The sequence below is a fragment of the Pelophylax lessonae genome (genome assembly GCF_965119305.1).
Source record: "Pelophylax lessonae genome assembly, chromosome: 4".
NCBI classification, from domain to species: domain Eukaryota; kingdom Metazoa; phylum Chordata; class Amphibia; order Anura; family Ranidae; genus Pelophylax; species Pelophylax lessonae.
The window spans coordinates 262291097-262312531 of NC_138771.1; the positions used below are offsets into that span (position 1 = coordinate 262291097).

Sequence of the window (21435 nt, forward strand, 5' to 3'; positions counted from 1 at the left end):
TCGGGGTAGTCAAGAGTTAAGTGTGTGCATTTTGTACTGCTTTTTACTAAAAATCTCTTTGTTCCTTGTCTCTGCTTTGCAGGGAGAAGAAACAAAGTGATTGTTCCCTCTATACAGAGCCCTGTGTTGTTTGTCAACACAGGGCTCTGGGCTGGGATTGGATACAGCTGATTAGCAGGTCTAATCACAGTGGGGGGAGGTAAGGGGCGGAGACTTCGCATATGCCCTATACCTAGAATAGCCCAGCGATGTACAGGTACTTTACTGTACCTGCAGAAGCCGCCTGTCCACAGTACAATACAATGCGGGCAGGCGGTCCTGGAGAGGTTAATTTAAGTTATGATTAGCGGTGGGCAAATATATTTGGGTTTGAAGGTAGAGAAAAACATCCAAAGAATCCCCAAATTGCAAACTTTAATATGAACCCCGGTAAAGTAATTGAGAGAAAAATCTTAAAAATCAAAATGTGAAGGCTTATTGGCAAGAGATTGTCAAATAAAAGGCATGGGGAGCTGGTTTCTGCCAGGAGGAACATGTAACAGCACAATTTTTTTTTTTTTATTTTTTTTTTTAAACCATTTGGTGGTGAGCAGCTCTTTTATTAAGGCTTTAAGAAGAATATTAGGTATGGATATTTTATATATAGTTACATTGGTCCAGCCTAATTCTCTTCACTACCACTTACCCAACAGTATAAATGAAGAAAATAAAAGTGAAACCTATATACTTTTAAAATGTTGTGCAACACAGAGCTTTGTTTACCTGCGGCAGAATGGCTTGGGATCCATGTTAATCATTGTACAGTGCAGTATATGAATTTCCATTTTCAGGCTGTGTATATTCATAACACTTAGTACCTATGCCAGGATACAGAATATTTTCTGTAAGGACCAAATATCTGATGTTCACCAAATAAACTGGAAATCATTTTTGACTCACATACAGGTGCATCTCATAAAATTAGCATATCATCAAAAAGTTAATTTAGCTCAGTATTTCAATTCAAAAAGTGAAACTCATATTTTATATAGATGCGTTACACTCAGAGTGATATATTTCAAGCATTTCTTTCATTTCATTTTGTTGATTATGGCTTACAGCTAGCGAAAACCAAAACATCAGTATCTCAGAAAATTGGAATATTACATAAGACCAATAAAAAAAAAAAGGTTTTTAACCACTTCTGGACCTGAAGGATTTGCCCCCTTAACCACTTAAGCCCCAGCCCTATTTCGGACACTTTTTGTTTACAAGTTAAAATCAGTATTTTTTCCTAGAAAACTACTTAGAACCCCCAAACATTATATATATTTTTTTAGCAAAGACTCTGGAGAATAAAATGTCGGCCATTGCAATATTTTTTGTCACGCAGTATTTGCGCAGCGGTCTTTAAAACGCCATTTTTTTTAAACATTTTGAAAAAACACATTTCACTGCATTTAAAAAATACTAAACAGTAAAGTTACCCCATTTTTTTTGTATTTTGTGAAAGATGATGTCACGCCGAGTAAATAGATACCCAACATGTTACGGTTTAAAATTGCGCCCCCCCCCCCCCCCGTGGGATGGCGACAAACTATGGTCAATAGAGATCTCAATAGGCAACATTTTAAATTTATATAACGGTTACCAGTTTAGAGTTAGAGTGTAGCTCTTTTTTTTAATTATTGTTCACGCTCTGGCGATCGCGGCGATACCTCACATGTGTGGTTTGAACAGCGATTTCATTCACGGCTCGACTTCCGTATACGTTTTTTTTTGTGCGCGAGCTAACGGTGACGGGGTGGCTAAAAATGTTTTTTTCCCTATTTATTTATTTATTTATTTATTTTTAACTTTATTACAGTTTAAAAAAAAAAAAAAAATCTGATCACTTTTATTGCTGTCACAAGCAATGTAAACATCCCTTGTGACACCAATATGCAGTGACAGGTACTATTTATGGAGGGATCGAGGGTCTTAAAGACCCTAGACCCCTCCACTACACTTCCATGTATGCAAAACGCCGAAAACGGCGTTTTTGCATACAGCCGGTTTTTAAATTTGCCGCGTTTTGCAGCACAGTAACCCGGAAGTGACGTCATGGACGCCGCCTCCGTGTTACGTCATCAGAGACCCGATCGAAGCCATTTCCGGCTTTGATCGGGACTCCATCCAGCCGGCGGACGTGCCGGCTGGGTGCTCGGGGCTCCCGGTGGGACGGGAGCCCCGAGCAAAGTCATGGAAGGCGGCGGGAGGGGGGGGGGCGTCCCCTCTCGCTCACCCGGGTAACGATCGAGGGGCACCCGAGCCGCATCGGTCGTTACCAACGGAAAGCCGACCGTTGGCACTAAACCACAGTACCGGGATGGTGTCTCTAGCTAGAGGCATCATCCCGGTATACTACCGCAAAGTCTGCCGACGTAAATATACGTCAGTATGCGGTAAGTGGTTAATGACCAGGCCATTTTTTGCGATTCACCACTGCATTACTTTAACGGACAATTGCCCGGTCCTGCAACGCTGTACCCAAAAAAAAACTATGTCCTTTTTTTCCCACAAATAGAGCTTTCTTTTGGTTGTATTTGATCACCTGTGTGATTTTTTTTTTTTTTTTTTTGCGCTATTAAAAAAAGAGCGACAATTCTGAAAAAAAAAAAAACAATAATTTCCACTTTCTGCTATATACCATTCCCAAAAAAATAAATTAAAAAAATCTAAATTTTTTTAAAATTTTATGCCAATTTGTTTTCTGCTACATGTTTTCGGTAAAAAAAAATCGCAATAAGCATATTTTGATTGGTTTGCGCAAAAGTTATCATGTCTACTAACTACGGGAAAGATTTATGTCATTTTTATTGTTTTTTTTTTTTGTATACTAGTAATGGTGGCGATCTGCGATTTTTTGCGGGACTGCAACATTGCGGCAGACAGATCGGACCCCTAACTAACAAAATAATGCACTTTTACTGTAATAATGACACTGGCAGGGAAGGGGTTAACCCAGGGGTGATCAAAGGGTTAAGTGTGAGCCTAGGGGAGTGTTTTCTAACTGGATGGGGGAGGGACTTGTGGAATCAACACAGAGACCTGTGATCCTAAATAGGAGGAATACGGGTGCTCTGTATTTCATTCCAGAGAGAACAACGGTCTGCTGTGTTCACAAAAGCAGACCGTCGTTCTCTCTCCATGGGGAGTGATCGTGGGTGCCCGGTGGCAATCGCGGCCGCCTTTTCACTGGATTGGCACCCCCGCTGCCTAATGGCCCAGTGTCTGCGGTGGGCAGTCAGCAAATGGTTAAGGTGATTGTAAAGTCAAGGGGTTAAATGTGAGTCTAGGGAAATGATTCTAACTGTATGGGGGCGGGGCTTTTGAAATGATCACAGAGACCTGTGATCCTACATAGAAGGATCATAGGCACTCTGTGATCATTCCAGAGAGAAGAACAGTCAGCTGTGTTTACAACAGCTGACCATTTTTCTCTCTCAGCAGGGAGCGATCGTGGGTGGCAGGCGGCAATCGGAGCCACCGGCCCCGTGCATCGGAGTTCCCTGCTGACAAGTGGAGGAGTAGACCTATGTCGGTTCGCGCAGGAGGGGCTGCCTGCCGTAGTAAAACTGCAGTGGTCGGTCTGGAAGCGGTTAATACAGAAATACAGAAATAGCAGTTAATACAGAAATGTTGGCTTACTGAAAAGTCTTTGATAGCAGCCTTCAGCTCGTCTGCATTGTTGGGTCTGGTGTCTCTCATCTTCCTCTTGACAACACCCCACAGATTCTCTATAGGGTTTAGGTCAGGCGAGTTTGCTGGCCAATCAAGCACAGTGATACCATGATCATTAAACCAGGTATTGGTATTTTTGGCACTGTGGGCAGGTGCCAAGTCCTGCTGGAAAATGAAATCAGCATCTCCATAAAGCTGGTCAGCAGAGGGAAGCATGAAGTGCTCTAGGATTTCCTGGTAGAGGGCTGCGCTGACTTTGGACTTGATAAACCACAGTGTATCAACACCAGCAGATGACATGGCTCCCCAAATCATCACGGACTGTGGACATTTTTGCAAATCATTTGGAAATCAAGGTCGCAGAGTCTGGAGGAAGAGTGGAGATGCACAGAATGCAGGTTGCATGTGGTCCAGTGTGAAGTTCCCACAGTCAGTGATGATTTGGGGAGCCATGTCACCTGCTGGTGTTGGTCCACTGTGTTTTATCAAGTCCAAAGTCAGCGCAGCCCTCTACCAGGAAATTCTAGAGCATGTCACGCTCTAGAATTCCCCCTTTGAACTATTACCAGACTAGAAGGGTCTGGTATGAATTTTGGGGGTGGGTACTCCATGCCACTTTTATGTATTTTTTTAAATAAATGTTTCACTTCACACTGCAGCTGGAAGTTCTCTTGGCCAAACACCCATTTGTTCTGCTGTACATACAGGTATCTCCATAAATGTACACAGTGGAGAGGTCACTCTCATATGATTTCCCCTGCTTGTAAAATGTTTTTAGCCTATAGCGTTTAGCCTAAAGTGTTAGGCTATTTCGTTTTTTAGTGAATGTTAACTCTTATGATCGAATGTTCTTATAGCTATTTTTCTCTTGGGATCAAACGCTTAGGATCAAATGTTAGGGAATGTTACGTTTGCCCAGCCAAAGGCAACAAATAAATTATTACACATATATTACAAACATTAAAGGTATTGTTTGTTACATTTGTGCGAATTGTGAGACATGTGCAGAGCAAATCTTTTATAAATAGACCCTTTAGTTTCTGTACCACATTGACTTTCCTTTGATTTTATATAAAGATCTGTAAATTCATACTGTGTGCATGTCTGTCATTTGTGCATGTATGTTATGTTTGTTTTGTTGCATTTTTTATTCTTTCTTACTTTATCCTACTATTACCTGAAGGTGATGGACTTTGTGACAGTGTACATGGACTGCCTACCCAATTCAGAGGTTAGGGAATGATAAGATGTGCATCAGCCAAATCTTTCACAGGAGGGTGAACTTTGCTCTCCAGAGGAATGCCCCAAATGCAGTGTGCCCCCTCCAGCCCAGTGACTGATAATGACAGGTGCCCTAGAAGAAGATATTTGGGGTCTGTGCACATATATCAACAGCATACTAACACTGAGATTAGATACAAGATCCTTGTTCTCTTCCTTATCCTACTGCCTTTGCAAGAGGTACTTGGTTTAGGAGATCCACAAAGTCCCCGTACTGATCAGGGAACCCCTGAGCATCATGGCAGCTTTTACCTGTGTATATATCCTGGAAAGATAAAGACTAAACAGTATACATGGTGACCATTTATCTCTAATACTACTATGTTGAAAATCATGCACAACGTTAGTGTAAAAGTATCTTCCAAAATGAATCTGAAACATAAGGCAAAGATTAGACTAAAACATTGCATTAATCATTTTTTATTCTAATCAGCCATTGCCATGCATTTAATTTTGACCCCTTTTATTAGGATTGACACATCTGCATGGAGCAGGCTATTCACTGCATAGAAATTAAAAAGAGTCTGACTACCTGAGATTCTTTGTGCCTGTGCAGTGCGAGAATTATTCAACATGGCATCACCCAGAGTAAAGCCCTGTACACACGAATAGAAATTCAGCCGAGGAATTTCGTCCGACGACCGATCTGCCGATTTTCGGCTTGTTAGTATGGTGCTTCCGACAACTGACTCCGACTTTTCGGCCGAAAAAATCCTGGTGTGCAGGCTATATAATTTTTGTCGACCGTCAAAACACGTCCGATTTTCGTCTCATTAGTACAGATTTCGATGGGGATAAATCTTATGAGCAAGACTAGACATGCTCAGAGATGAAAGAACACATGGAAAGCAATCCAACACATGACGTCACTTCTGAAGTAGAATTCAGTCATGCGGGAAAATTTGTGTGCAGTATAGAGCACATTCCAACCAACAGACACCACTCTGGACAAAAGACGGACGACCGGTCGGCGTAAATTCGTTGCGTGTATACGAGGCTTAAGTTTACAAGTACATTATAACATTTGTTCAGATATGTCCATCCAAGGGCTCTTTTGTAATGGGCATTCTTTGTGAACAAAAGTATTTGTGACAGCCCTTTATGTGTTCAAGTGCGTAAAGCCACGTCTATAAAGACATGGCTTGAGGAGCTTGGCACTGAGGAACTTGAGTGGCCTACACAGTCCCAGACCTCAGTTCTATTGAACACTTTTAGAATTTATTAGAATACCGATTGTGAGCCAGGTTTTCTCATCCCACATCAGTGCCTGGCTTTATCAATGCTCTTTTGGCTGAATGGGCACAAATTCTTATAAAAACTCTCCAGAACCTTTTGGAAAGGCTTCCCAGAAGAGTGGAGGCTGCAAAGGAAACAAAGAAGGGGCTGTGTGTGGTGCCTGTCAAACACCACAAACCGAGGTAAAATAGCAGTGGGCGCAGTATATGTACAGCCCCATCCAGCTTAAATAATAGAATTTAGATTACCACCTTATGACTATCCCTAGGGAAGAGCCCTTACACTACCAAGAGCAGAAAAAGACCAAGAAGTCCATTGAGTCTGAGTATAAATCTATGTTTGTCCCAAGCATGTTTGAAGTCATTTACTGTTGACTGTCTCTGGTTGTTTATTCCAATCATCAACTACCCTTTCAGTAAAATAATAGTTATGAAAATTAGTTTTGAACTTTCCTCCAGTTGGTTTGAGGTCATGTCCTTGTGTTCTTGATTTTGGTTTCAAATTGAAAAAAATGCCCTCCTGAAACCCCTTGATGTATTTAAAGGTTTCAATCATGTCTCCCCTTTCCCTTCTTTCCTCCAGACTGGAAATACCAAGTTCTTGAAGTTGCTCTCGATATGTTTTATTTCCCAGACCTTTCACCATTTTTGTTACTCGTCTCTGGACTTGTTCTATCTTATCAATATATTTTTGTAAGTGAGGTCTCCAAAACTGGACACAATATTCTAAATGAGGTCTCACTAAAGATCTATGTAGGGGAATCAGAACCTCCTTCCCCTTGCTGGTGATCCCTCTAGGGATGCATCCTAGAATTCTATTCACTTTTCCCTTGAGCATCTGCAGTAATAGTTTTATTATTCAAAGCAAACTCATCTATCCATAGCTCCATGTTTTATTTTGTTGAGAAATCACTGGCAAATACCCGCTAAAATCTCTATCTGCAACCATCTTGAGTAGGGACAGATGATTTGTGTACTGTAGCATTTATTCATTGAATCCATCTGCCCTTAGCTCAGGCATGGAGACAGAAGGTGTGCTTAGTTGAGAAAGCCCTCCTCCTCTCCTCTAGGGGGGAAATAAATGCCCATGAAAACTTCTGGGATGTATGACATCAGATTGGCAGAAGGCTGGATACCAAGAAGCAACTAAAGAAATGTAAAGTACATTTTTAAAACAAGTACATATGATATACCATCCTATATATTTGCTAAAGCTAGCAGCATAAGGATTAAAAAGTTAATGTTGATTGGGAGAGTGAAGTTTTGCTTTAAAGAAGATGTAAAGTATAACGAAGGGCAACCTTTTTTTTATAGAAAAATAACCTAAGCTATATACAGCGCTTGCCGCAGAAAAACAATTAACTTAATGTATGTGAACAATGTTGAAAACTTATCTTTACAGTATAAGTGAAAATACAAATCAATTAAACACATTTTAAATTAATAAAAAGTTCCAAGGAATTGATAAATAGATAAATAAGTCTTTTCCAGTGGTGATCAATATATGTGAATAAAATAAATGTAAAATTCAATAAATAAAGTCTTTTCAAGTGGTGATCAGGTGCTTCGTGCTCAATAAATAAAAGTTTGTGACTTTCGTGACGTGGATTCCTCTTTTCCTGTGGCTTGTGGTAGAAATAAATGACTTACCAGAATTCTTGGGTCCTATGTGCTGTATAGCACTAGGACCTACAGCGCTTGGAGGCCGTTCAGGCCGGATTGGGGATCCCCTTTGTGGATGATCCTGGTGGGATACAGGTTAGGTTCCTCCTTACCCGATCTCGATCCTCAGGATATGGGGTTAAAAGAAAGGCTCCAGATAGTGTATTATCGTTTTAAACGTTTATTCATCAAATATTCATAAAAATCGGAGCGAAGAAAGACTCAAACTCCAAGTTTGCAGGCAAAGAAACCGCTTACAAACACCTCCTAGCAGAGTGGCGAGCGGAGTGTTCCGGCTTGCGTTCCACGTGGTGCGTAGTGTGCTGACGTGCGTTCCACAACCTTGACGCGTTTCGTCACTTCCTGTGACGTTTTCAAAAGGAAAAAAAAAACTTTTTTTGGTTTAAGTATAGTGAAGAGGGATTGGAACTCCTGTCAGATTTCTAATGATGTCTATGTCTTTCTTAGAGAGATTAACCCTTTCTATTCATCCTGTTTACTGGTATTACCGAGTGTGAAAGTGAAAGAAAATCCCCCAATTTTTTACGTGGTCACCAGAACCGAAAAAGAGGTCCTGGTAACAACTGGGGATTCCCACACTTTGGAGGGATATTTACTGACTTCCTGTTTGGCGATGGAATGGGAAGTAAAGGGAAATCTGCCCAACGGGACACAGATGGGCAAAAAAACTGACAGGGGTTTTGCCTTTAGTTAGACTTAAACCATATAAAAAACAGTAAACACCCGTCGCATTGTAATAGCTTTTCTCAAGTTCATCAAGGGGTTGTTTTTTGGCATGAAAATGTGGACAAAAAAAAAATGAAGAAAATAATTCATGTTCTAATTACTATAGTTACATATATTAGCCACACACAGTTGTCGGAATACAATAATTTTGCAATAGCTCTCCTTTAAGTATTTCCAATATTTTACACGATGCGTCCTTGCTGTGTATAAACATACTATTTAATGATTAAACTATGCATTATTCGATCGTAGATATATTATATTGATGATTGTATGTAGTACGGCTGCGTTTGGTATTTATAAACGGTAACAGTAAATTAAATCTCGCAGTGAAGAAAACAAACCTCCCACTGCACAAATTACGGAGCTTTTTTTCTGAATGCGTGGCTCTGATTTTTTTTTTTTGTGACTGTTTGCTTTGTTTATACAGTAGGAGGAAAAAATTGTTGATACTTTTTACTCTCTGTCTCTGTAGGTACTCTTCAGATTAAAAGAAAAGATCCAGGTTTCATTGAGGCAGGACAAAAAAAACCAAGAGATACACCTGTCGCCTCTCTCTGTTCAGCCTACACAGTTTGAAGCAAAGTGTTCCAGCAGTATGGTTCATCCTGAGCCTATTCCCAAACCCATCAATGTTGTTGTAGACCCACAGTGTCCAAGCACCTTCGAGGTTAAACTTCCAGTCTCTGCAGGACCATCACCATTTAAAATGAAGCCAGCGGGCCTACAAGAAAGGTAAGTCCTGCTTTTACCTGTCCTAATACACTTGTACTGTTTTTAGATTTGTGGTAATAAGTAGTAACTGGGAAATTTTACTCTTTTTATTTGCGATCAGTTTAATTTAAATTATTTTATGCGTGTTCATGTTTTAATAGCCTTTGTTTCTGTGAATGCCATAGCTAAATACACAAGGAAACCATGTTTGATTAGTAAATGTTGTATGTACTTAGTCGTTTTCCACAGTGATTGTGTCAAAAGCTGGCCACACACCAGTAGATTTTCCAATGAACATTCATACAGATATTTGTACAAACATTTCTATGAAAATTCCCTTCAGTACATTCAAAGGGATTGACTTACTGAAGGCAAATAGATTGTGCATGTTGCAAGTGCAGTTGCACTCATTTTTCCCATAGATTAGTGAAGGTAATGAAGCTCTGCTGATTTCCATCGTCCAAACAAAAATGCAGTTTTTTTTATTTTCCTTGATCCTGATTGGTTATTCTTTGCAAAGTGAAGCTTCACCACATCCACTAAGCTCTGGGGAAAATAAGTGCATCTGCACCTGCAATGTGCACAGTCTATTTGCCTTTAATAAATTAACCTGGGTGACTTACAAAAACAAAAAGTTTTGGGACTTTATATGAGGCATTGCCTATCTCCCCCCCCCCTCTCTTTTTTCCTTTTATTCCCTTATTAGGGATGGAGGCAATTGGCTATTTTTATAATATTATTACTATGTTGTGTATTCGTCCATCTATCATTTGATTTTACCTATGTTATATTACGCGCCAATTGTCCTACGTACTTTTTTTTAAATTGAATCCGTTCCCCGTCCCCCCTTTTTCCTTCAACCTGGGAGACTTGACGAACATTGTTCAAAAATGTTTGCAATTAACAGTCTATTTTGGAGTAAATTGACTTTCCTGAATGAAAACCACACTCACTGTTAGAAATTTGTTCCTTTAAGAAAAAAAAAATCGATCCTGCTCCTTTGAACCCTCTCGTCACTGTGGTCAAAAACAAACATCAATTTGACCTCACTAAGTAATAAATAATCGAAGGAAGGTTCTAAGGCCAGCTTTTCTGCTCTTCTTCTACAATGCAGGTCTTAGATACTGAAAACAATGCTGTTTTTATATAACTGTGATTTTCTCTTAGCAGTTGTTGAGGAAATGGGTTGTATGATTGTTGCTAACTACATATAGGGTCTACAAATCTATCGATATAATTCATTTATATTCTATAGGTAAAAAATGTCCTCACTGAAATTACACTACAAGTCCTCTGTGACAGTTAAGATGTGTAGTTAGCTTCTGCCATTTACAATGGTGCTGTCTTATTGGACTAAAGTCTCGTGTAATTTCAAGATACAATTTTAAACCATTTTAAAGAGCATGGAGTTTCCTTGAATCTGTCTATAATATTATAATATTTAGTATGTGTTTGAAAACTGCTATTACTTTTGCCACAATGGTAGTGGTAGTAAACATAGTATGTTTTGCACATTTGTGTATCTCTTAATAATCGGGTGAATGAAGCCCTGGTTCACACCTGTCCATAAGGCTTACCTGTGGGTAGAGTGAATATATCCTAAACCTGCACTATTTAGGAGATATTCACACTGCATGTAGCCGGTGACATCACATACCGTGCCAGACCTTCAGAGGTCCTTCGTCACAGTGGCCCTGGCCAATCATGTAGCCGGAAGCTGCGAACCTAGAAGGAAGACCGGGGGAAGATGGAAGCCCTGTTAGTGATAATAGTGCACTGCTGGAGGGCTTTGCTTTAGGGTATGACTCTAGTATGCATACTAGCACATTATGACATTGCCTTGCAGGGAAAGTTTTTTTAACCTGCACTTTAGTACCGCTTTAAAGTGGTCATAAAGGCTACATTTTTTTCCTAAAATAAAAAAGAGCTTATGCTTAGCTACTCTTTGTAATAGTATTACACAGAGCGGCCCCTTACCTCCTCTTCCTTCCCGGGTCCATCGCTGGCGCTCTCCACGCCTCCTTCTCTGTATCTGTAAAAGTATGGGTGTGAATCTCGCGCTGTCCTAAGAGATATAGGTGTGAATACCCTGAATGCTGCTTGTACTTATTACTGTTAAGCGCACAGTTAAAAAGAAAATGGGGGGGGAGTACCGCGCTTCAAGGGATGTCTATGTAATGTACAATAAACTCAGTAGTAATAAATCTAATAAATATTAATGGAAATTATGTTGATAAAAATTGTGCAATGGATAATAAATAAAATTAGTTTGTGCAATAAATAATGAATGAGTTGTGTCAAAGTGTAAACTGAATAAAAGAACTATTAATATGTGATATAATATGTGTCCTCTTAAATAAAATATAACAATAAATATTAAAGTGCTCAAATAGATACATATAATGGTGTACAATATGCTCAATAAGGATAAATATATAAAATTATATAAATAAACTGATCTGCAAAGTATATATTAAGGTGCTTATGGTGATGTTGTGTTCAAAAATATATAAGTGTGCCAATAAAGTATTCAGTGCAAATATAAACACAAATATTCTTTTTGTGTATATCACAAAAAAAAAGACAAGCCAATTTATATTATAAAGTGCTCAAGTGTCCCAAAACATCAGAGGAAACAAAGAACGCTGATTTTCCTTTTCAAGGTGTCACAATGATAATTCTTCCACCTTTCCACCATGTGATTATAAAAAGATGCTCTTTGGTGCTCTTCACCTATGGGTGTGCTACATGCTCACCTCAAACTTTCAGGTAATGCACCTTTAGATCTATAAAAGATCTGATCTCTCCTCCTCTCCTTCTTTAGGTGTATATGATGGGGTACAGGGGATGATGGTATACTCCTCCTTATCTGGATCAGGTTTGAGTTCCCTCTGGTGGTGCCTCGGATCTCAAAATAAGGGGCCAATATAGTGTAGTATTTTACATCCAAAATGTATTCAATAAAGTAAAATCATAATAACTCACATTTCAAAATGCCGTTCTTAGCGGTTTGCAATCAATTGCGGCTGCGGGACTTACTTCCGTGTCCCGTAACCTCACTTCCGGTGCTATGCCCTACGCGTTACGTCACGATCGCTCACGTGACTTCTTCAGGGGGGATACAGTTACTGGGACATGCTTTAACCTTAATCAGGTAATGCATTAGGGTAAAAAAAAGTCTTGACTTTGGAACCACTTTAACAAGCACCACATATTTAGAAACAACAGCTGGGTCTGTCTAAAAAAAAAAAAAAACAGGGAAATCTGTGAACTATGGTAACTATATAACATTTTCGCTGTATAAAATATAATCTACAGAAAGACCTAAAATACGGAAATTATAAATTGCTCAGTACCATAAATTTAAAACTACAGTCTCATCAAAGCAGTATGCAACAGCAGAATGCAGACATATACTCCATAGAACCACAGCCAAATCAGAGTTGAAACATGAGACTGTCAGGGCTGCAGTTCAATGTAATACAGAAATTGCAGTCTACATGATTTTGCTGAACCAGCATAGGTTTTTAGGGTCCATAGGCACAAATCACATGGAAATATAAGTATTTTTGTTTATGCACCGATAACGGTTGTATTAGATCTGGGAAGCGATGCTTGTAAAGTGCAGGTGAAAAACGTGTCAGTGCCTTCTACTAACCCACCTTACAAAAAAAGAAAGGCTACGGACCTCAGATATAGCATTAACCTTTGCAGCGCTTCCTCTGCTCCATCTACAGGGGGCACTTTGTACATCTAGAGACAAGGCTGTCACCTCTGCTATAGTGCCAAGGCAAGGCACTTTAGTCATAGAGATGAATGGGAGAGCTGTTTGACGTACATAGACTGATTTTCCATGTCTGACCATAGCCCAAAATGTTGTCCTGACCCTACCTTGGATCTTATGTTTAGTGCATGTAAAATGTAATTACTGCCTCCTTGCATTGTTTAAACTGTGTTTTTTTAGATAGATTATTATGTTCACATTTCATAAAGTCTGTTTTGCCTAATATAAATACTTTTAGCAGTAATCATGTGGGTGGAGTCATAGCAAAATTACATAATGGCACCATCATTTAAGCAGAAAGGCATACATTTAAGAATTGAATCTCAACTACTTACACTAACTATAGAAGTGTGGAGTGAGATGGGGGACTAAAAGTCTGCCATCTCACTCCACACTTCTATAGTTAGTGTGAGTAGTTGAGATTCAATTCTTGAATAAATACTTTTAAAACTGACTAGAATTCCTATTTGTTGCAGTCTCCAGCTCAAGTCATTATCATACAGACTAAAAAAATTACTAATAGTTTAAATTGATTATCCTGGTGGTAATGTGGTTTAAACCTGTCAGTATTACCCCAGGCAACCAATCAGATTCATTTTCTGCTTTATTGATGAAATGATGGTTACTGCGATAGCCTAAAGTGTTAAAAATAAAGTCTGGGGGAAGTGAAGTTGTAAAGTTGTCATTAGTGATCACTAGTGATGAGTAGAATGTACTTGGGTTCGGTGCGGGGCAGGTTCGATGAACATGACTTAAGTTCAGGTGCTGAATCTAAACCCCATTGAAGTTAATGGAAGACAAATATTAAAAAAGAAAATCTAACCATTTTGTAGGCTAATATGTTTGGGATTGTCAAACAAATAGAATAGTGTGTTGGGAACTACCATGGGGAACAGGGTCTGGTGGGGAGCAACAATTTTAGTAATGCTTAAAGTGATAAATGAAACTCCCTGATAAAAATAAATGAAAGTCCCTTTTACATTGCCTATTTTGCATCTCCACATTTCACATGGCATTTTGTACATGTTCTATTCCATACTACCTCATTCTGTATGCCATGCAGTACATTAACTGTTTCATATATCAAGCTGTACACTGTACTGTACACATCCGTACCCACCTCATTATCCCCTGACCTCTGCATCCTTTTCAGTCCTTTGTCACCTGCCATGGCAATTAGATGTTGATTTATTAAAACTGGAGGGTGCAGCTGTGCATGGTAGCCAATCAGCTTCCAACTTCAGCTTGTTCAATAAAGCTTTGACAAAAAAAAAAAAAACCTGGAAGTCGATTGGTTTCTATGCAAAGCTGTACCAGATTTTGCACTGTCAGGTTTTAGTAAATCAACCCCTTAATGTCTTGTACAATACTGTTTTTTTCCTGTTGGAAGACCCAATAAAATTGTTGCTATGAGGTCCTGTGATTTTTAGTTGAGGCCCCAGTTTCAAATCTAAATTACCCTTCATAAACCTTGACATCCATGGAATGGTTGCCCAAGAAGTCAAAAAGCAAAGTGCATCCAATCAGACTTCATTTTTTACTGACTATGTTGTTTGGAAATATGTTTTCTCACTGGTTTTCGGGTGTTGGTAAATTTTCAATTAATAGCGTTTTAAAATGAAACTTCTGCAGATAATGATCCCAACCTAGGTTAGCCACTGCACCCCCAATGTGAAGGGTTTCAGCGGTAATTAGCTGCTGTATTACCATTACCTTGTCTGGCTACTGTATAAAAAAAAACACTACCTGCAAGGCTGCAAACAGTGAGGAAAGCAGTGGGGATGCCACACAGTATTAGAAGTCATAATGGGGTTGACTTACTAAAGCTGTAGAGTGCAAAATCTGGTGCAGCTGTGCATGGTAGCCAGATTCTAACTTCAGCTTGTTCAATTAGGCTTTACCAAAAAAAAAAAAGCGGAAGCTGATTTGTTTCTATGCACATGTGCACCCAGGGCCAGCCCTACCATGGGTCCCACTGGGTCCATTGGACCCAGATGGCACTTTGAGAGGGATGGCAAATTGACGGCCAAATTTTTCTTTCCAGAAGTTTTGTGTGTCATCAGTTTGCAGTGCGTTACGGGCAGCATTTCCCCATCTCATACTGCTGCCTGTAGTGCAAATTGATGAGTATGGAGAGGGGAACATCCCTTGCGTGATTGTGGTGTGCGCAATGGTGTCAGACATCAGTGCACTCTATCTCACACAGGGTAGGCTGGATCTTCTTGGTGCGGGGGCTGCGGCAGACACAGGAGTGACAGGAAGACAGTTGGTATTTGGTGGACCAGTCTGGCGGTGAGTTATGGAAGAAGATAACAGTATATATAATATTTTCTAAATGTTATATTTATATAAATTAATGGATGTGTGGGCCTTTTGGTGGGCGTTATTTATTTTATGTTTTTTTGAGGGGGTGCATTTCATGTTTAGGCCCGAGCAGCACAAAGTCTTTGGGCCAGCCCTGGCCAATTTCATTTTCAAAAATATTTAAGTAAAGATAACACATCAGACTTAAAGTTTGTCATATTTGTAATTTCACTGGCAATTGTAAACAGTATCACTTCACCACCAATGTAAGGGCACTATACTGATCTCCACTGTAAGGGGACACTACATTGATGACCAATATAAGGGGGGAATTTAACACTGTTTACCATTGTAATGGGGTGCTTTATTTACTTTATTGACTTTACTGACCATCAATATAAGATTTCCATCTAAGGCATGGAGTCCCATGTGGAATACCAGGTAATGGTGGGTTAACTGGGAAGTTGAATGGATTGGTATGTACAGAGAGTTGGGGATTGTCCCCGATCCAGCTTGGTTAGGCTGGGGACCTTTAAGTAGTTTCGCAGATACAAAGTGGATATTTGTTATTTTTGTGCCTCCAAAGATTGGCAACCTTATGGTTATTGGTATTATTAATATTGTTTTTGTTTTAAGGAATGTTTTATGTTTGGTTATATGATAATAAAAGTGTCACTATGGCTAAATTTTACTCCAGATTGATGTTGGTTTGCTTATTGTAGATAAGTTAGGGTAGAAGGGGTTTGGGGAACATATCGGTCATTATTACGATGGACTGATGCAGGGGTCAAGTCCTGGGAAAAAAAGTGTGGGAACTCACCCAAAATCACCCCCCCCCCTACGGGCATTGCAAAAAAGTACCTAAAATGCCCGTATTCTGTGATAAACAGTACAAATATCAACATTTAAACTATAAACATGTAGATAGTGCTTTTAGCAATGTGTTTAAGTTAAACAAAAGTCAAAAATCATATTTCTCTATTTAACACGAAGGTCAGGTTAATATAATCCAGCCACCAAAGAGTTCCTCCTTACATCAGAGTCTGTAGGATTCCCCTTTACAGGGCAGGGGAACTCTGATATAAGGGGGGGCTCTGGTGACCAGAGACCACCTTATATCAGAGTCCACTGATCCACTTACATTAGGGTCTGCAGCATTGCCCTTAACACATTAGAGCTCCCCTTCACATCAGCATCCACAGAGTTCCCCCTTGCACTGTAAGGGGAAATCCTGCACACTGATGTAAAGGGTAATTCCGGGGACTCTGGTGACCAGAGACCACTTTCCACAGAGTGAATGCACTAAGGAAGGGAGGGGGGTCCTGATATAAGGGGGAACCTTTATATCAGTGCCCCTTTACATTATTGTATTCACTCCCCCTTACATCAGTGACCCCTCCTCTTAGGTGCACCATGCTCTGGTTTTATCCTGTAGTCTCCTTTCCGCAGAGTCCACATATGTCTGACTTCTCCTGTGATCCCCATCCCGATGGCGCTCCCACTTTTGACTCCTCTCCAGACACCCCCTTAGAGACTGCAGACACGATAAAAGACAAGATATGGTCAGAGATTACGGACATGATAGAAGAGATGGTTAGAGGCTGCGGAAATTGTACAGAAGGAGGTTAGAGGCTGTGGACATGGTACAGGAGATTTTCAAAGGCTGAGGACATGGTACAGGAGGTGGTCAGAGGCTGCGGACATGGTACAGGAGGTGGTCAGAGGCTGCGGACATGGTAAAGGAGGTGGTCAGAGGCTGCGGACATGGTACAGGAGGTGGTCAGAGGCTGCAGACATGATACAGGAGGTGGTCAGAGGCTGCAGACATGGTACAGGAGTTGGTCAGAGGCTGCGGACATGATTTAAGAGATGGTCAGAGACTGCAGACATGATAGAAGATAGAAGAGCACTAGGGGGGCTGGAGAGCCCAGGGGAAGCAGAGAGCACTTGAGGAGCTAAAGGGCACGGGGGGGACTGGAGAGAATTAAGGGGGGGTCTGGAAAGCATTTCAGGGGGGTTGGAAGGCGCAGGGGGCTGGAGAGCACTGGGGGGGAGCACCGGGAGGGGGGGTGGGCAGGAAAACCAGGGGGATGGAGAGCACAGGGGGAGGGGGGAGCCAGGGAGCACAGGGGGGTGTGGCGCACTGGGGGAGCCAGAGAGAATGGGGGGAGATGAAAAGCACTGTGGGGAGCTGAAGATCACTGGGGGGGCTTAAGGGCACTGGGGGGGGGGCTAAGAGCTTTGCTGGGGGCTTAAGGGCACTGGGGGGGCTAAGAACACTGGGTGGGGCTAAGAGTGTGTGGGGGTTAAGAGCACTGGAGGGGGTTAAAAGCATTGGGGGGTGGTTAAGAGCACGGGGGGGCTAAAGAACACTGGGGGGCTCAGAGCACGGGGGGGTTAAAGAGCACTGGGGGGCTTAAGGGCAATGGGGGGGGGGTTAAAATGCACTAGGGGGGTGGTTAAGAGCATGGGGGGTTAAAGAGCACTGGGGGGGTTTAAAGGGCACTCGGGGGGCTAAAGAGCACTGGGGGGTTAAGTGTACTGAGGGGGGGTTAAGAGCACTGGGGGGACGCTAAAGAAGTTGTATAGGAGGGGGATGATGAATTTGTTCTTTCCATATTCCTCCTGCAGCCGCTGAGAGGAGGAGAATCAGGCATTCAGCAACAGCATGAGGAATATGGAAAGTTCATGCAGCTGCCCCATCCCCCTCCTATCCAGCACACAAATGAGGCTCCTCAGGCATTCTCACTCACCTTCTTCCTGCCACCGACTGAAGGAGCTGCCACTGCAGCTGCCTTCACACAGAGATGCGGACGGCCTTCAGACATCGGCCTGACACTCCCAGTGTGCGCCCCCCCCCCCGGTACGCCACTGGGAGCGGGGACAGTAAGTGGACTATTTCTCAGTTTCAGGCTTAGGCAGATCAATCCGCCGCGGAGTTCTCAGCCTGTCATGGTCTATTCATATTGAAGAGGCCAGTGACCAGGCTTCAGGTGTGCAGCGCACCACGGCGGATTATTCCACCTAAACCCGAAACAGAGAAAATAATCCACCTAATGTACTCGCTCCCACGGAACACAGGGGGCCCAGAGACATTTATTTTCTACATAGCTGCACAGTGGGGGGGTTGTCTAATGGCTGGTGGTCCCCCCTTGACAGCGGCCCTGCCTGCAGGATGCAGATGCTAATGGGAACGGTGTTCCTGCTGTGAAAAAAGTATGGAAATGCCGTTCCCATGCATTCCTGCAGGACTCGAGCCCTGGACTGATGACATCTGTTGTGCCTTAGTCATGAAAGCAGAGTGAGAATAAAATGTATGCAGTGAGGTGTGTTGCATTAAGACAATCTGTTTATTTTAACCGCTTCCGGACCGCCCGCCGCAGATATACTACGGCAGGCTGGCCCTCCTGCACAAACCGACGTAGGGCTACGTCGGTCGCGAACCTGCAGCTAGGAGGCAAGCGCGCAGTGGGTACTCCGATGCACGGGGCAGACGGCTCTCTCTGGAATGATCACAGAGTGCCTGTGATCCTTTTATATAGGATCACAGGTCTCTATGGTCATTCCATAAGCCCCGCCCCCATACAGTTAGAATCACTACCCTAGGCTCCCATTTAACCCCTTGATCAACCACAGTGTTAACCCCTTCCCTGTCAGTGTCATTATTACAGTAACAGTGCATATTTTTAGCACTGATTACTGTAGTAATGTCACTGGTCCCCCCAAAAGTGTCAAAAATGTCAGTCAGGGGTCCGATCTGTCCACCGCAATGTCGCAGTCCCGCAAATGTCGCAGATCGCCGGCATACTTTTACATTTTACATACTTGTAAAAACACACACAAAAAAAAAAAAACAATAAAAATTACATAGATCTTTCCCGTAGTTAGTAAACGTGATAACTTTTGCTTAAACAAATCAAAATCTGCTTTATGTGATTTTTTTACCAAAAATATGTAGCAGAAAACAAGTTGGCCTAAAATGTAAAAAAATTATGATTTTTAAAACATTTTTGGGGGGAATGTTATATATAGCAGAATGTGAAAAATATTGTTTTTTTTTTTTTTTCAGAATTGTCACTCTTTTTTTGTTTATAGTGCAAAAAATAAAAATCGCACAGGTGATCAAATACCACGAAAAGAAAGTCATATTTGTGGGAAAAAAGGACATCAATTTTATGTGGGTACAGCGTCTCACGACTGCGCAATTGTCCGTTAAAATAACGCAGTTCTGAATCTCAAAAAATGGCCTGGTCATTAAGGGGGAAAATCCTCTGGTCCAGAAGTGGTTAAATAGGCTAAAAATTAGTCCTAGTGTCAGAATAAACATATCTATACCTAAAAAACCCATTGTATTTGGCAATGCGCAATGCACTACAGCACACAACGCAATATTCATATCTGTGTGGTTTTGTGCTAAAGCGTATGTGCATTTTTCTTTACTGTATATATGCATTAGGTTGCCATTTAGAATAAATGGCACTGCAGTTCAGATATACCCCTGCGTTACTATAACACACTAGTCCAAATAAGCCCTCAAAGTATACAGCCATCTGTGTCACAGCTTTACATAAAGACCTGTGATTGTATTTTCCCTTGATGTGTATTTTAAGACATACTGTATGTGCTCTGGTTACTCTGGGTAATACAGAGGTGAAAATAACTATTGACATGCAAATATGCCCCCCAGTCTTTTTTGAAAACATTTTGCAAAATAAATACAAAAAGCCTGCAGTAGTCAATAGGTGACATATTTGATATAGACCAAACTACATTACCCCTTGACCGTGGACCCGTGGCTGTAAATTTCCATATTTTTCCACATATATTTAATTCTATAATATATAATGGCATGATGTCAGCACCATTAGTTTAACTGCGGGAAGCATTTAAAAAGCCATAACACACACACATACACACATAAAAAGAAAGGCCAGGTATGAGCACAGCTCATGCTCCAGTCTTTACTGTTGACTTTACAGGACAAAAACCTCTCAACTCAATTTATATTTACGTGGCTAATGTAAGAAACTGTGTTTAGATTTACTTGAAAGTTGAATGCAGTTTTGTGGATTTTATTCGGTGTAATTTGTATTAAAGTTGGCATAGCGACTAAGCCTTAGGCCTGTTTTCAAACATAACATTGAAACAAGCATCTTTTAGCCTTCAGTAAATTCAGAGACCCTGGAATGCATCTTCGTGCCTTACAGGCTTCATATTTGTTTTTTCCTGCTCTGATGGATTGTACTGCTCGGTCATAAGTCACTGTGATTTACTAGCAATTCATGTTAGATCAGGAGATTCTCAAGCAGGATAAAAATAAAAAAATAAAAGCAGTGACATGCTAATGTTTTCCAGAAAAAAGATGCAACTATGCTAAAGCTGGCAAGTCCCCTTAGATAAAATCCAGATTTAGGAGTCTCCTCACAAATCTTTTTTTTTGGTAAATAAGCCTTTATGGCTTCATTCACATGGGCGTACTGAAGCATACATCTGTGCAAAAGGCCATGTTTGCCTGCGTAGGATGTACAGGTGTTCAGTGAATCTGTGTGTAGGCAGTCTCACTTATGTCTATTGGGATGCGGTGGCTGCACAGACACAACCACTGCTACTAATTTGACATCTGTGTGGGTGTGGGTGCTAACAGTGGGAGAAGCTTAAAGATGTATGGGCAAATAAAATCTGAGTTTATCTACTGTGTACATGGCACGCTTATGGCACTGCCATTGTACCTACAAAATACTCTCCAATTTTTGTGCCACAAGCAAGAGTCTACCAGTCACATAGAAACCTCAGCACAAACTCTATCATTTATATGGTTTTATGCACATAGCCTACTTTAAAGAAGAACTCATTAAAATAATCAGAGGAACCAGCATTGTTAAGTCAATAAACACTTTAGTTAGGAGTATGTCATGTATATTATAGCAAAAAGAGTGCAGGAATCAGGAGTATATAATGTACTTAGAGTGAAGTCGTTACTGTATGAGTATGAAATGTACAACTTAG

The 21435-nt window shown here is 41.0% G+C and overlaps 1 protein-coding gene across 1 annotated transcript in view; it reads left to right on the forward strand.

Annotated features, from left to right (window-relative positions):
- Window positions 1-21435, forward strand: part of PTPRR (protein tyrosine phosphatase receptor type R) — a 269586-nt gene that overhangs the window by 148811 nt on the left and 99340 nt on the right. Inside the window, exon 6 of the mRNA XM_082256719.1 lies at window positions 9103-9362. Within this exon, the coding sequence (XP_082112845.1) occupies window positions 9103-9362 (260 nt within the window). The remainder of the gene's footprint in view (window positions 1-9102; window positions 9363-21435) is intronic.